The sequence below is a fragment of the Toxorhynchites rutilus genome, chromosome 2 (genome assembly GCF_029784135.1).
Source record: "Toxorhynchites rutilus septentrionalis strain SRP chromosome 2, ASM2978413v1, whole genome shotgun sequence".
Taxonomy (NCBI): Eukaryota; Metazoa; Arthropoda; class Insecta; order Diptera; family Culicidae; genus Toxorhynchites; species Toxorhynchites rutilus.
In genome coordinates, this window is record NC_073745.1 from 21,812,278 (window position 1) to 21,828,910 (window position 16,633).

Genomic DNA, 16,633 nt, shown 5'->3' on the forward strand with positions numbered 1-16,633 from the left:
CTATACCAGCGATACACAGTGGTTTTTGATGGAGCTTCATCGCCAAAAGTCAAATTAAGTTGATTGACGCACTCTTGTTGTGATAATCCACGTCGAAAGTCGTAAAAAATCATCGCACGAACATGTTCACGATTCAGTTCCATTTTTTTGCCGAGACCAAACTTTCAACTAAATATAAAATAAACAAATAGCGTCCGTATGACAAAATGTTCTGAGTACGTATATCGTCAAAAATGTCAAACTTTACGATGGAACCGTCAGATGGACTCACATGACATCAGTGTTGCCAATTCCCGAAATATAAATAATGACCCTCGTACACCCTATGCAAAAAATTAGCTCATTCGAACTTCATTTATTAGTGTCACAGATGTAAAAATTTGCCTTTTTTTGAAAAACGAAAAATCGCCGAAAATCGAGGATTTCAAAAAAAAAAGTTCATGCCAAATATCTTAAAATTGCATTACTCGTCGAGATTTACTGTTATATCGAAAAAAAATATTTAGTTTGGCACTTGATCGTTTTCCGTCTAAAAAGATTTTTAACAAAAAAATTTTTTTTGAGATAACTGTAAATCTCGATGTGTCAGGCAATTTTAAGACATTTGCCGTCAGAAAAAAAATTTAAAACCCTGATTTCCGGTGATTTTTCGGTTTTCAAAAAATTCGAACACTAATAAATGAAATTCGAATAAGCTAATATTTTGCATAGGGTATATTATCGTGCAAATCAACATTTCGTATCAAGTTCCGAATTAAAAATCGAGATAATTATTTTTATTGGCACTTAAAACCATATGTTTCGTCTCGTACTCCGAAAAAAACCCAAAAAAAGTCCCAGGGTTTCGATTTTTGACAAAAAAAAAATCGAGATGACACTAGATCTCGACGTTTCATGCCATTTTAACACATTTGGCATAAAAAAAAACAATTCCGAAACCCCGATTTCCTTTGCTCCCCCCTTGGGTGATTTTTCGATTTTCAAAAAACTCAAACTTTGACCGCTTTGCGCCACTCTCCCTTAAGTCCGATTGAGCTAATATTTGGCATAGGATGTTTTTTCGAGGTGGTAAACATTTTGTATAGGGTATCTTATTGAAATTTTAGGGTCGATTTTTCCCATACATTCATTAGTACCCTAGGGGTCACTCTACGAGACTAAAAAACGAAACATGTAGCGATCCATTAAGAGATTTCAAACGCATATTACGCAAAATTGTTATTGCTATATTTGTTATGATGTATGCCATTAAACCGGAAATTTATCCAGCAATTTTTTTGCTTAAAACATAAACAGTGCAAATAGTAAAATAAGTCAACAATTTGACGAGCGAGCGAAACAAGAGATACGTTCCAACTTAACTTTGCCACACATGTACACGGCCCAGACCGAGATGGATATAGATCTCTTTTATGATGGAAATTGTTTTCTAAGAGTGAAATTAGAAAACACTTTCCAACTTCATTTTGTAATGAGGTGTAAAACTATCACGCATTTGCGTAACAGCATGTAGATAGCGTGGTCATGTAAAACAGTTTGCATTCCAGCCGGCCTTGGTTTGATCCCCGTTGACGCCATTTGGACTTTTTTTGACGTAGGACTACGTCTTACATTAAGGGTGCCTAATCAGAAAACAGGTCACGTTTTTATGAGATAAAGATAACGTTAATAATTATTTTTGCTGCGAACGGATTTTAACGGTTTACATACCAATCGAATCGGAAATTTTCTAAGATTGTTTGATATGCTACTGGAATGTGTTTCCCTAACACAGACTTTAAATCCAAGGAGCGTGGGGAAATTGGCATTGCTAATTCATGCAAGTCGGGGGTATTTTTGTTCCGACTGAAATGTCTTTACACAATATACGTTCTTTGGTACTCGCTTATCTTTGTGCAGACTAAAATATGTTTCCTTTATATTGCTTTCTAAACTTAGGAACCTGGGAAAATCGTGCAGACATAAGAGGCGAATGAACTTTCGAGGTTAAAGTAAGCATAATTCATATCTTCTGCTCAGTGAATTTCTACGCATTCCATTTGATGATTAGGCAAAATATTGATAACCATTTGCTGCGATAACGCCTCTCGATCAAACAATATGCGTTCGACGTACATGTCAAAATCGAAACTGAGTGCCAGAAGTTCATCAATTTATGCAAATTCGCTGTTGGAAGAAGTACGTACACTTGAGAGTTGCAACCTTCAGATTGAAATGTAAAATAAAATAATCGTTTGAAAATTCTTCCGTTCACAAATTTTGTCCTAGGCATCAAACCAAACGTAAAAGAACTGTCATTCAATTTACTTGGAACGAAGAACATAATCTATCACAATGCATGCATGACATTACATGGCATTTATTCAATCTCTCTACTTAAAAAGCAAAGATATTGAATTCAATTAAATTCGGAAATTGTTTCACTCAATCAAAAATTTAATCAATACAAACAAATGATTGCTAAACTAAGGTAGTCCCACGTAAACCTTGCGGTTATATCATAGATATAACCCACCCATTTTTACCCCCTCGAACTGTGAACGCTAGCGAAATGATTCTACAAAACCACGCAGGCCATTAAACCTTTTTAGGGTCCCCGGAATATTTTACTATATTTTATATTTTACAAGAGTTATTTATGAAATTATATCCGGAATGATAAACCAAAAAATTTCAAAAAAATTTAAGGGGTTGTATCTAGGACACGACCGCATATTTTCAACGTAGAACTACCCAATTATATTATGCAACCCACTTGTTTACCGCTTCGAATATTATTTCAGAATGCATCGATTTTTTTGTAATAGATTATGTTCCAAAAATTACCCCCGACTTGCATGTATTTGCAAAGCTGATTCCCCCATGCACATTGATTCCGTGTTAGGGAAACCGTAAATCGGACCAATCAGAACTTGGCAGGTAGGGCACTTGACATTTTACAGTTATTCAATTGTTCATCTTATGAAAAATAATATTTTATTAATTGTGATGGACGCGTAGAAATATTTCCTATCAATTGATGCAAACATCTTTCCGATTACGGGTAGGGTTAGCACACAAATCGGCAGAACAAATGTATGAGAAAAAAGAAAGTTCTTCCAGTTTTCATGAATTTAAAGTGAATTGTAATGTATAGCATATCAAACAAATCTTAGAGAATTTTCGATTCGATTGGTATGCAAATCATGAGAATTCGTTCACAGTGAAAATAGTTCTATGAATACGCAGACATGATACAAGTAAAATTTGTTAATTTTTCAACTAGAGGTTGTTCAAATAATACGTAACGCATTTTTTTATTATTTTAGACTCCCTCTTCTCTAAACAATATGTAACAAATGTTCATTAGTATAAAAATGTTCAGATTTATTTCTAAATAAGTTTCCACAAGCCATCCCCTTTTCCTTTTTGAGTGCGTTACGTAATATTTGAATATTTGAATGATCTCATAAACCTCATGAGTAGCCGTTTAGAGTGGCTGTAACCTGACATGAAAGCCTCCAAAATAGTACTATTGATGTTATTGTTTCGTATATAAATTCCTAGTATGTAGTGTCCATATTATGTGTATAAGAATACTCCCCCAGATGTCACGTGTACCAAAACTCTTTTTTCAAATGATTATATGTAATTCTATTTAGTGTTTCATAAATCAGTTGTAGATAGTTCGAGAAGCAAAACCGCACATTAAACTCAAGACAGTTCCGCGTTTCAACTTACCCCGCTCTACGAGACAATGGAAAACAATGCATATGAAAACTAAACATTTTCAAAATTATTATTTTTCGAAGCATTCGGTGTGAATCCCTATTTTTTATCGAAAGTCATCTGTTATATCTTGTATATGCTGCAAACAGATTTCAATTTAGTGATTTAGTAATTTTATAAGATAATCAGCTGCGCATCAAAATCTATTTTACCGAATCGGGCAAACAAAACCAGAATAGATAAAATTAACTAAGTCTGAGAACGAAACTACAAATAAATAAAAGTTATGTGCCATTATACACTTCCTATTGTCTACTGTCATCAAATAAAGCAACAATTTCTGTTGACAGACAGGACCTCATTTCAAACGAAACCCTCCCATCCACCAGTGTATATTTGTCGAATAATTCAATACAAGGAAATTGAACATTTTCCACCTCGACACAGGTAATAAATTCCCACCGCACCAAAACTTTCGCAACGGCGGAAAAGTGAACCGGAGAAAAAGTAGAGGAGTGAACCGGAAATGGGAAAAGGACATTCCCATCAAAACAAGGGCACTTCTCGCTTTTTTTTTTCTCGTCCTTTTTCCTCCAGTTGCATCATCGTCATCCTCGTCGTCGTCGTCGCCGTCGTTGTAGTCATCGTTTCCCGAGCAATAGCATCCTCACCACTTTCACATCTCCGGGTGGATGGAAATTGGATTGTAATAAAACATCTTTCTGTGACTCTGTGGCAAGCGAGCGCAAGAACTATGTGCATCGGCTCAGGACGAAAATTATTTCACCAAACCGGGATGTAGTTCGGCGTGGGTGTGACAGTTTTATCGTAACATCATTCCGGCTTCACCATTCGAGTAAATTCAGTCGGGATGAGGTTATAAAATAGTTTCATTCCATGACATACGTAATATTATGACTTTAGAATGAAAATAGCCGTAAATGGTAGATTAAATTTGCGCTGTGTCAAAAACAGGATCGTAACAGCATCTGTTGGTCGTTTTACGGTGTGATGAAGAGCCATATAATCGATGTTTGGTGGTAATGAGATTTTCACAGCCCGAGCGATGGTGGATTGGTGGTGAGAACGACAGCCGGTAATCGATGCCAACGAGAGGTTTTTGTTTCGAATGGGCTTCAATATGTAGTCTTTCGAGAGTTTATGCGCCGAAAGTAACCCAATTCACGCATCCGCAATTGACTTCCGCCAATCCTGCCGAAATGCATATCATATCAAATGAATAATTAATTGCCTCCCATCACAGATGGCGTCAGAACCCGCTATTCATTGATAATTGCGCGTAGAAAAAAGAGACAAAATGGGCATGCATTTACAGGACGAAATTCGATTAATTCATGCTGATGGGAGAGTAAAAGTACATTTTGATGAGTTGATGACTAGCGAGAACACACTGCTGAATCATTGTTTATTGAGCAATTGCAAATAAAAAAGAGTGGTCTGTACCGCACTGGAAACTGGACATTCAAAATAAAAATTGTTCAACAAATTCTACCACACACTGTAGGAATTCGTTAGTATGCCGTGTGTAACTCAGGCTCGTACAGACAGCATAGCCTCTATGTTAAATTCACTTGTGTAATAATCTACCCAATTCTCTTCATCCGTTCTGAGTGTCACATCAGACATGGTGCTTATGACAATATTTATTTTTTATAAATATTTTTTTACACATATTCTTACAGAAGTTAGAGCAAGCAAATTTTCACATTTTTATATCGACGATCAAACAAAAGTTATGAACGCTCTACGCTCAAATAATCTACAAGAATAATCAAAAATAACTTTTTTGGGCAATCGGGAAACAGTAAATACTTCAAAAATTACATTGGCAGCGAGGGGGATGAAATTTTGGTTTATATCTGAAAATGAATGACAACAAATGTGACGAAAGATGAACAAAAATTGCAATTAAGTAAGACTTCGATTGCTCACTCTGTGAAGTTCAACTCTTCTAACCTAACTTTTTCACTGATTACGGAAATTAAAAATTTGTCAGCTGTCAGTATATTGTAATAAAAGATACAATAGGTGAAAATAAATAGGTACTGAATTCCTGCCCTAACAAAATGTCTTAATAAAACGAATAATAAATCTCATCAACAACAAGTGATCTACAAATAATTGTTTTTTTACAAAAGTAATATTAATCAATTTTGTCATTCAACCATGTAGGCAAACCAGTGTTGCTGATAAATCAGTAGTAATCAATGGTAACGGCAATCAAACGCTGCATTTTACGGTTCCAAATAATTTTTTTCTATCAATGAAAAACATAACAAGGCACTTCCTATAACATAGCACCATTTACAAATCTTGGTCATTTGATGAATCTTCAAAACTGAATGTAGTGGGGGGGAAAGCAATCACCCTGAGGCCCCATTTCCTGTGTCCGCATATCACTACAATGATATGCGATAGCTCCGCTGAAGTACAGAGTTACTTAATAGTCATGAAATTCTTCAAACATAAGGTGTCTATCAATACCGTGTCAATAGTCAATAGTTATACTATCAAACAAGCAGGTGATCACTTTGCCCCCACTACCCCTATACAGTGGAGGAAATAAATATAAAGGCAGACGTCTGCATAATGCTCACAGGGTCACCCGTGTGCTAAAGGTTGTGTTACTCTGTGATATACATGATTCGTTATTGTTTTTGTATTAGTGTTATAATGGTAAAGCATCATTTTCGGCTGGAAATAATTATAAAAGCAGCAAAGATATTTTAACCCCTTCCCGTATTATTTAATACGTCACACATCAAGTGATTTCACTACTCTGCTAGCGCTCTATGTTATGCAAGTACACCACGAATGAGACTCGGTGTTGTACGGGAAAGGGTTAACGAGGGAAGTTGTTATCGCAAGAAATCGGAGAAAGGTAATGTTATACTATAATTGATGATTACCAGCTGCTATTTCAAATAAATTTATGTTTGCTTTTGTATGTTTTTTGCAGCTACCTCGTAGAAAACAGTTGACTGTAGAAGAAATTGCGAAAATAATGACTTATCGTGATATGTACCTCAGCAACAGACAAATCGCTAAGAAAATCAATCGTTCACTGCCTGTTATTGACTATTTTTTGAAACTTGATGATAATTATGGCAAAAAACGTCGCTCCTGTCGAAAAGCTGTCGTATCGAAACGGGCTCGTAAAGAAATGCTTCGAAAAACAACCGGACAGAACATGAATTCTTATGAACTATAGCTTTCCGTAACTGCAAGACGTGTAGGTGAAATTTCTCAGGAGTCTCCACTGTTTTAAACGACGAGAAGAAATTTAATTCGGGTGGTCCAGATTGGTTTGAACATTATTGACATGATTTGCGTAATCGTACTTAGCTTAGAATGAGTCGGATCTTCGGAGGAGGATCGGTTATGGTTTGCAGAGCATTTTGCTATACAGTAACCTACAAATAGTTTTCATTTCGTACGAGATAAATTCAAAATATTACACAGACATGCAGCAGAAAGTTCTAATATATGCTGCAGAAGAGCTTGTTGGTGAAATTTTTTTATTTTTCAGCAAGACAATGCTTCGATCCACGCATCAAAGCACACTAAGCAACGGTTATCCGATCACAACTAACACAACCCATAAAGGATGAATGGGATAAAATCGACGAAGGAGTGGCAAAAAATCTTGTTGATGTCTTGAAAAAAGTGGAGGCAATTCAAAATATTGATGTTTTAAAATAAAACTCTATGAGGTATATATTTATTTCAAAAGAGTGCTTTTATAATTATTCCCATCATGTTTTTTCCATTTTTTCGTTACTCTAAAACTATTATAATACTTTCTATTCGAAAACATTGAATCAACATATTCCATATTGAAAAAACCCCGATGCCTCTATTTATTTCTCCACCACTGTACTACTTGCTGATTCTTTACGACGAATTAGCTCGAAAACATTATGCTTTTTATTCATGTTTCCCACAATACGAAATTAAACCGTTTTGATTTTCTTCATTTTTGGTGAAAAAATTGGTTATGAATCAATGAAGACATTGTAACTCAATATTCTTACCACATGTCATGATAATTCATTCGAACCTGAAAAATCCTGAAAAATCAAAAAGATTGACATCTCTGAACAGAGCCATACTGAGAGAGCCGGAATATTTCCACTACCTATGCAATTGCTTGTCGTGGAAGATCTGAACGCACGACATCGATGCTTACACTACTCTCAGGCTAACAGGACTGGAGCGCTACTTTTCCACGAAGCAGCCAATCATAATGCATTAATTCATTTTCCGGATTCCTTCACGTTCCGTCCCTACGGTCGCGGTTGCCCCTTGATGTTGAACATGACCCTGTTTACCAACCCGCTAAATATGACAAAACCGGTCAAGCTGAATGAGTTTCAATGTCGGTTTCTGTCGATTCCTGTGTAAGATGTGACTAATCTGGTGACTACGCGGATGAGGGTGCTGTAAAGCCCTAGGGAGATAGCGCGAGGGAAATACCGCGGAACATAGCAGATGAAGAAATGCCAACTGGCAGATTAGGATCGGGAGATTCTTATTACGACATACTGGTAACAAGGACACATGATTCTGAATGATTTCGAAAAGAAGCTATAGGGCTGACAGCTGTGCCATTCCGTTACTCTAGTAGAGCAGTGTGATTCCTTCTTGAAATGGCTAGCGGATTAATGGTGCGACTGCCTCCGCCCCGGTAAAACCATGACAGGCCTCCAGGTACGTTCAACACCCGTTGAACGTGTAGGCTCAAATGTTGCAATCCTGACTACCGCTGATCCGGCTCGGAGCACAGTTCTCCGCGAAGGACCGTAACAACCCTTACATGGCTTCTCTGCTTGCATATGTAACCATGAAATCATTAGGTCTACTGCACATTCTGAGCGGAGATAGCGGCCTGGTGGGAGACCCAATAATGTAGTGAAAAAAATATAAACAAAACAAAAATTGAGATCACTACAGAAGGAGACAGAAGAAAAGAAGAAGAAGGTTTTTTGTAATTTTGTAATAGGAGTACCGCAAATTTTTTTCTTTTTTTCAAAACTTAATGCTTTCTTCCGTAAAAATAGTTACAAATTTAATATTCACAGTATTGCCCATCGCTAGTCACAACTTTTTCCCATCTTTCTGGCAATTCACGGATCCCTTTGCGGAAATAATCGGCCGGTTTGTCGGCTAACCACGAATCGATCCAATTTTCGACTTCCTCCAATTTGGAGAAGTGCTGGTCAGCCAGGCCATGTTGCATCGATCGAAAAAGGTAGTAATTGGACGGAGCAATACTGGAGAATACGGCAGGTGGGACAGGACCTCCCATTTCAGCGTTTCCAAGTTAGATTTGACCGGTTTCGCGACATGCGACCGAGCATTGTCGTGCTACAAAATAACTTTATCGTGTCTTTGCTCGTATTGTGGTCATTTTTCCTTCAGTGCACGGCTCAAACTAATAAATTGTCGTCGGTAAAGATCCCCCGTAATGGTTTCATTCGGTTTTAGCAGCTCATAGTACACCACACCCAGCTGGTCTCAACTTACCGGTACACCTAATAGAAGCTATCATAACTGAATTGCATATATTAATAGCTAATGTGCTACCAGTTGTAGCATGGTTTTGATGTCAAAGCGATTACTTCTACGTGAATGAGACAAATGATTCAACGTGTTCGTTTCCTTGCTGTAAAATTTACATCAATTGAAAGTAAAAACATACCGAGCAGAGTTACATTCGGCTGTTATTCTATGCACTCCACCGCTATAAAATAAGGATAAAACCAATTGAATAATTAATAATCCGAAACAAGAATAATGATCGTCATAAATTGCACTCCCCGAATGAACAAATAAACAGTTTAAATACTCGACGCGAGTATTTAGCAGAATTTTCAAATCTCATTCACCAAAACACCATTCGGTAACGATATATCAACGAGCTCTTGTCCGTCTCTGTGGCCACTCCATACCTCCATCGTCGAGATCTGATTGTATGACTGCTGGAGTGGTGTAGTTAAACCCTAGAAAACCGACAAAGTCAGACCACCCAGACCGTCCCCCGGGGTTGGCTGCCAATCCGACGGCTTCGACAAACGTGCGAATGTTAGAATTCGCCAACCATGTGCGGGAATTCCAACATTAATTATATGGCAACAATATTAGATTTTCAACACAAGGGCTTCAACACGATTCGCAGTTTTCCCCAAATATTTTCCCCAATATTGGTACGTGTCTAGACCACTTCCCGCTCCACCCTCCAGCGAGCAATTAAATAGCGGTACATTTGGAATGGAGCGAACCAACCAAACATTCATGAACTTCACTGTACACGGGAATAATTTAAATGTACACATAAATAATACCGTCGGCGAGGATTTCGAGATTAAAATTCATTATGTGCTCAAGCCCCGAAAATCCTAATACGAGAGCGACAAAAGGCGTACAACATGCGTCATTAGCTCGTGCAAATCATGTCGTGATTTCCGCCGCTTAGTAGCGAGAATTGTTTGTTGAATTTCGTTGCGATCAAATAATTGCAAGAATGGTAATCATATTTATGTGGTTTCACTGAGAAGATTGACACATAAATAAATATATATATATATCTGAAAACCGCATTCAAAACTCACCCTCAGATTTTACGAAACCAACAGAACAAAGCAGCAACAAAACGGAAACCGCAACGTTTAACTCCATCCTGTCACAAATTTTCACTGTTCACTCAACTCTAATCACTTTTAATCCTGTTTACACAATCTCTTTTCACGCTGGATTCTATTTTCGCAATCTCCTCCTGAAACCGTCCGCTATCGAAAGAGCTTTTTAGTCCCAATTTTCGTCATCGACTGCAACGCGAGAGACACTATCAACAACACGGTTCCTCGCAGCTTGGTTTTTGTTCTCAGATATCATACACTTTTGCTCTATTATGTAACACTTTCACCGGTTCACTCATTGCTAAAGATTAATTTTTTTTTTGTTCGAAGGGAGCTCCGAATCAATTCGCGATTATCCAATGAACAGCTCCGAAATGGATTCCCATTTAGTTTGGGTCCTGACCGAGAAGCCACGATTTACTACTCTTCGCCTTTGTTGTCGACGCGGTAGCTCCGACTATTTTTTCGTATCATATGAAATCAATTCCAGATCACAATGCTGACGGGAAACACTGGAACCGAAACCCCAAATCTACCGATAGAATGGAAAAAAAACCGTCCGTGATCATCCATTAGAAATCGCTTTCTAACCATCGAAGACCAGACTTCGCAACCACTCCCCACTAGAATCGCTATTTCTCCTTATTAGAACCATTTTCAATCGCGTGCCCACGTCTAATCGTGGCCATTCTTTCACGCGAACCATTCGTCTTAAACTTGGTCAAGGTTGGGAGAGAAGTGCAATTTATTCGACCGATGTAAACCGACCCACCTTCTCCCAGAACCGACTTTGCCATGTTTTCAACCAGTCCGCTGATCAAGAATTGTATAGTGCAGCACTACACTTGGCCTGTAATGGATTTATTGTTGCTTGCCGGAACTGCCGGAAGTGTCCTTTCCAGTCCCCGTCGGATGGTGAGTAGGGGTGTTCGGTTTTATGAAATTTCAACGGCTTTTACGATGCTTTTGCTTTTTGGCTCTGCAAAAACAGCTTAAAAAAGCTTCGAATTAGAAGTACGATTATCAATATAATGTACAATGTGTCCCAGAACAGAAGTTAAAATTTTAAATGTTCGCTTTATATTGGGCGTGCAACTTAATTCGTTCCGTTTCCACAAGATGGTCAAGGTGCTATAAATAGTCGACGACGACAATTGAATTTTGCTGAATCGTGAAGTGTCGAGTTTCGTTGCAAATAAGCACCATTTGCGGTGAGTTTTGATTTTCTGTTTACATTGTGAAAAAGTGCAGCTGAAGCGCATCGAAGGCTTGTGGAAGTTTATGGTGACTCTGAAAAGTGGGTCACTTACGACAACGTGAAGCGCAAACAGTCGTGGTCGAAGCCCGCTAAAGCGGCTCAGACGGTGGCCAAGCCCTCATTAACGGCCAGGAAGGTGTTTTCATCTCACTGTTTGGTGGGATTGTCAAGGAATAATCTATTATGAGCTGCTTCCCTATGGTCAAACGCTCAATTCGGACCTGTACTGCCAACAACTGGACCCCTTGAAGGTAGCACTCATGAAGAAGAGGCCAGTTAGCCACAAAAGAGGCCTGTGAAAATTGGCTATCCGAGTTTTTTGCCAATAAGGAAGCGAGCTTCTATAACAAGGGTATTATGAAGTTGGCATCTCGTTGGGAACAAGTCATCGAACAAAACGGCGCATATTTGACTTAAAACAGATGATTGTAACTAATTTTATGAACAAATGAAAATTCAATAAAAATACCGCAGGACTTTTTTGATAGCCTAATATAATATAATTGTTCAGGAATGAAAACGGGACACTTATGCTAAACAAAATAAACATAAATACATGATATATTTTGAAGAATTTTATTGAGTAAATAAAAGTAAGAGTAACACCAATCCATCGAGCATTCTAAAATGCACCTGCTTTGTTCTGTACAACTAAATAATATTCAGAAGCTGAATGTTCTTTGCGATGGAGATTATGAATTTTGGAAATTTTATCATAAAATTTGTCAGATTACAAAGCAATGTTCTGTTTGAAAAAAACTTCATGATTTCAACATCGAGTCGAGCCTTTTCTGTTGTCAAATATGATCGTCGTAGAAAAACTGATGTGGTTCCACAAGTCAAACACAAAATATAATCTGTAAACTTCACGAATTCCTTACATTAATGAAATTTATTTCCCATTCCTAAAAATATTTGCGCCCTGCGATTTGCAACTAGTAAGGTTTTCGTACCACCTTTTTATGTTATTATTTATAATTAGTCTAACCTATATGAACAGGCTCTTAATTAATACCTTAAAAATTAATAATTAAATCAGGAGTGACATTTTATAAAACACTTTTATATTTCTCCTATTGTGTTACTCCAAAGCAGTATCATAAAAAAATTCCACACTTCTCTAAAAATCAGTCTCCTGTATTTCACCTGAATCAACTAGTTTAGACATAAGACTACGTTGAACTTTCATCTACGCAAAATCAAAAAACATGTCACGTTTTTGAAATAGTGAAAATAGGTTAAACGTGAATAACTATTTTTGCTGCTAAATCGCTCACTCGAAATGTAAATGCTGCGTTCGTTCGTACCTATACTGTGGAGAAAGGATATATTGCAAATTATTCCCGCCTTTTATAACTTATTAAAACAACAGTCTCTCCTAATGCTGATGTCACACAAAACGGTTCTGTTCGGAACATAATTCAATAGAAAAAACAACTCAGGAGGATCTAAAGCAATCTTTTTTTTTTGGAAACAATATTTCAGTCATTGTTACTAAAATAGGTCTCAGATGGTGAAATGGTTCAAAATCGGTATACTGTGTAACCTTTATATAAATATGGAACATTGAGTTGGATTAGCAATCAACCAATACCAAAAGTAATGCTTGTATCCAACCACACTCAGGTGAAAGCGATCCTCAAACATGAAAAAATTGTATAAAGGAATTGTCTGAAGCATTCCTTCACAAAGTCTTTTGCGAGTGACATGATGACGTCCATTTAGTTCTCGATATGATTTTGTAGAGATGGAACTGTGAATCAAAGCGGAGCAACAACATATTTACCCTCAGAGCGTCTCGGTGACTGCTCCGTTGAAACTCTTATTCTTACTCAATATTTTAAGTGTTATGCTTCTTGTGGCAGTCACACGAGTTAACCACGTTCGAATTGCTTTAAGCATATGAAACCGATTCTGAGTAAGGAATGTCAAAATGTCGACGGTTGCCTCTTCGTTTCGCAATTATTAACCGTATTTTTAGTGCAATCGTATTACTCGAGCAACCGAAGCCTTAATGAAACATTGTCATCTTATGGTAACAATTTCAACATTTCTCGTCGTCGATTACTTCCTCTGCGGATACGTGAAGGACCGTTGCTATGTTAGTAGGCCACAAAATTTGGAGGAACTTAAAGAAGAAATAATGCGGATTTTCAACAGCATCGAAGTCGTAATGTTAGAGCTGTACATGAAGAATTTTGTTCGCCGTTCAAAACACGTTATCGGAAGCTTTATTTTCGTTTTTTTAAAATAAAAATCGGTTCACTTTTGTAGAAGTTAATCAAATTTGTTGCTTCTTCTTCTTGGATGGATTAACGTTCCCAGTGGAACTCTTGCCTTCTCAACGTAAGTATTGCTTACGTCATTTTTACTGGTGCTACTTAGTTGAGATTTCTATGCCGAATAACACGACTTGAATGTATTCTGGAGTGGCAAACACTAGAATACGCGTGACCACAGTGCAAGTCGGAAGAAATTTCTTTGACGAAAAATCTCCCGGCTAGAACGGGAATCGAACCCGAATCCCCGGCATGATAATGTGGGGCGCTAACCACTTGGCCACGGGAGCACATAATTTGATTCAGATTAAACAATCTGAAAGACCCGAGCACATAATTTGTTACGTGGGCGTTTAATCTGAAAGACCCTGTATGTTGACAACAACTTTAGTGACAGATACATCATCTCTTCCAACAAAAGCGAATAAATTATTGAAATGTAAATAATTAATCTCTAATGAGAAGCAACTATGGTTTCAGAGAAATCCTAGTGCAACAGGACATTTTTTCAAACACTTTTTTCTTTGTACTCAAAATACGGTACAAATTGAAAAAAAGGCGGTACAGTCAAGAATGGTTGAAAGAACGGTACGTTTGGTCAGTCGGTCTATAGGAAACTTGAGAAGTTAACCTTTTGGGAAATCTCAGAAGGTAGCCGAGAGAACTCCTAAAAATGTGGCAGTAACGGCAAGGATGTGGTATCGTAACAAATATCCTCAACGCACCCAATTGCTACAAAACTCGCCCAATCGAGAAAGTTATGTGATTATTGAAAAGAAGTCAACTCAGCAGCAGCCAGTCAAAATAGTAAAGTAAGTAAAATAATTGAGTGATCTGGTTCCAAACGTCACACTTGACAAAAATAGCTAAAAACAAAACGGCGTACTGTTGGAAAGAAAATGAATACGACAAGAACTCGAACGTAATCGCATCTTGTGTACTTCATCATCTGAAAATAAATGAGAAGAAGTTGGCAAATAAGGCTATCAATCGGATTCGGTTAGTCGCTGACGGTTGCCCAGCCCGAAACAAGAATGCTATCATGGTGAGCGCATTGGTAAAATATCTCGAAGAATGGGCACCTTCCAATATTAAACATATTTCCTGTCGCTGGACACAGCTTCTTGTCTGCGGATCGTGTGTTTGCACAAATCGAGAAGACCGAAGAAGGAAGGAAGATTGATACCATCGTTACACCGGAAGATCACATTAAAGTAATTGAAGGATTTGCTGTGGTAAACCTTTTGACCAGTGATAATATTGAAGTTTACAATATCAAAGATGTCATGAATGAAGTAGTGTAGACGACACAGAGTTAGAAGTTTTCCATATCGCAATTGAAGAGAATTTACATCGCAAAGACTCTCAAAACTGTGATGGTATGAGGAGAATTATTCTACTTGTTTGATCAGAGCCTCAACAACACCTTTAGTATTTGGAGTAGAGGAAAATCAGTCTCGGATTTTACTTGGAGCGTTGTGCCTCGAGAAAAAATATTAATCCTAAAAAAGTTAAAGATCTACGAGGTTTGCTTGAGAAACACTATGGTGAACGCTGGATGAGTATTCCGTTCCTTTTGTTTTTGTGGAGCTACTATGTATAGGAATAGAAGATTATGATCCAGGGATGAAACCAACAGGAGTTTAAAAAGGAAGAGGCCGTTGATGAGCCGGAGTAAGTAGCAGTTGTTCCATTTCTGGAGTGTATGGAGATCATGGAGTGTCCTAAATTAATCGTGTAATCAATTTCAAGGTAAACTATGATGATTTAAGATTTTTACGTAATAATTCTGCTTATTTTCATTTTTGTCAACAATTTCCTATTTTTTCTTTAATAATATTCGAAGATAAAAGTATATTATTTTCAGTAGCATTCTTTAGATTACATTCAGTCTTCTTTAAGCCAAAAATTACACCTTTAAAAACTCTTCCACGATCGAATAAAACAGAAAAATGAAATTTGATGTTTACAAGAAAAGCAAATTTGGTCAAAACTCGTTTCTACAACAAAAACTATAGTGCTGACGAAAAATTGTCAAGAGACAAAAAGTGTTTAATTTTTCAAGCTCTACAAATCTTGTTCTATTAAATTTTCTGTGACTGCAAAAAAAGGGCCTTGGAGACGAAACTCACACTTGCCATTTTAGATCTTATCTATGTGGAGGTGGTCAATGTCTTGAAAATAGACTGAAACATTTCCTACCCCTTTAAACTTTGATTTACCAACAACAGCAGTTCCAAAAATTCACTCATGGCTTCGCCACAGTTTTTGCGGTTTCTGAAAATCACGTCGTGTAACAATTGTGAGTTAGGGGGTCTCCGTAGCCACATTGGTTGCGCGTTCGCTTAGTAAGCGATCGATCGTGAGTTCAAAACTCAGGGCCCTCATTGACCATGTTTGTGTTGTTACAGAATAACTACGTCCACGCAACAATCATCAGCGATGGAGATCGATCCACGGTCGAAATAAGATCGATTCATCCATACAACTGCTCTGCTCTACAAGAAACATCGGGCTGCTATTCTATTAATAACTCAACAATGATCATATCAAACTGTCTCCGCTGTCCGGTCTAACTGGACAATGGAAGAACAGAACGAATACTCTTACGCCTAAATGGCTACTGTGAAATGTAATGTACCATATGCAATGGTATAGAAGGAATACTTTAACGCCAAAAAAAATGGCAACTGTGTAATGTGTTATTTATAGATATAATAAACATGTGA

General features: G+C 37.5%; 1 protein-coding gene across 9 annotated transcripts in view; it reads right to left on the minus strand.

The window, feature by feature from the left end:
* LOC129768743 (fibulin-1) overlaps positions 1 to 16,633 on the minus strand; it is a 44,762-nt gene that overhangs the window by 24,726 nt on the left and 3,403 nt on the right. For 8 of the 9 annotated variants that reach the window (XM_055770596.1, XM_055770597.1, XM_055770595.1 and 5 more), the window contains exon 2: positions 10,341 to 10,517. In XM_055770596.1, the coding sequence (XP_055626571.1) occupies positions 10,341 to 10,407 (67 nt within the window). In that variant the 5' untranslated portion in view covers positions 10,408 to 10,517. Of the gene's footprint in view, positions 1 to 10,340; positions 10,557 to 16,633 lie in introns of all 9 variants that reach the window. The other variant, XM_055770598.1, reaches the window with a different exon arrangement.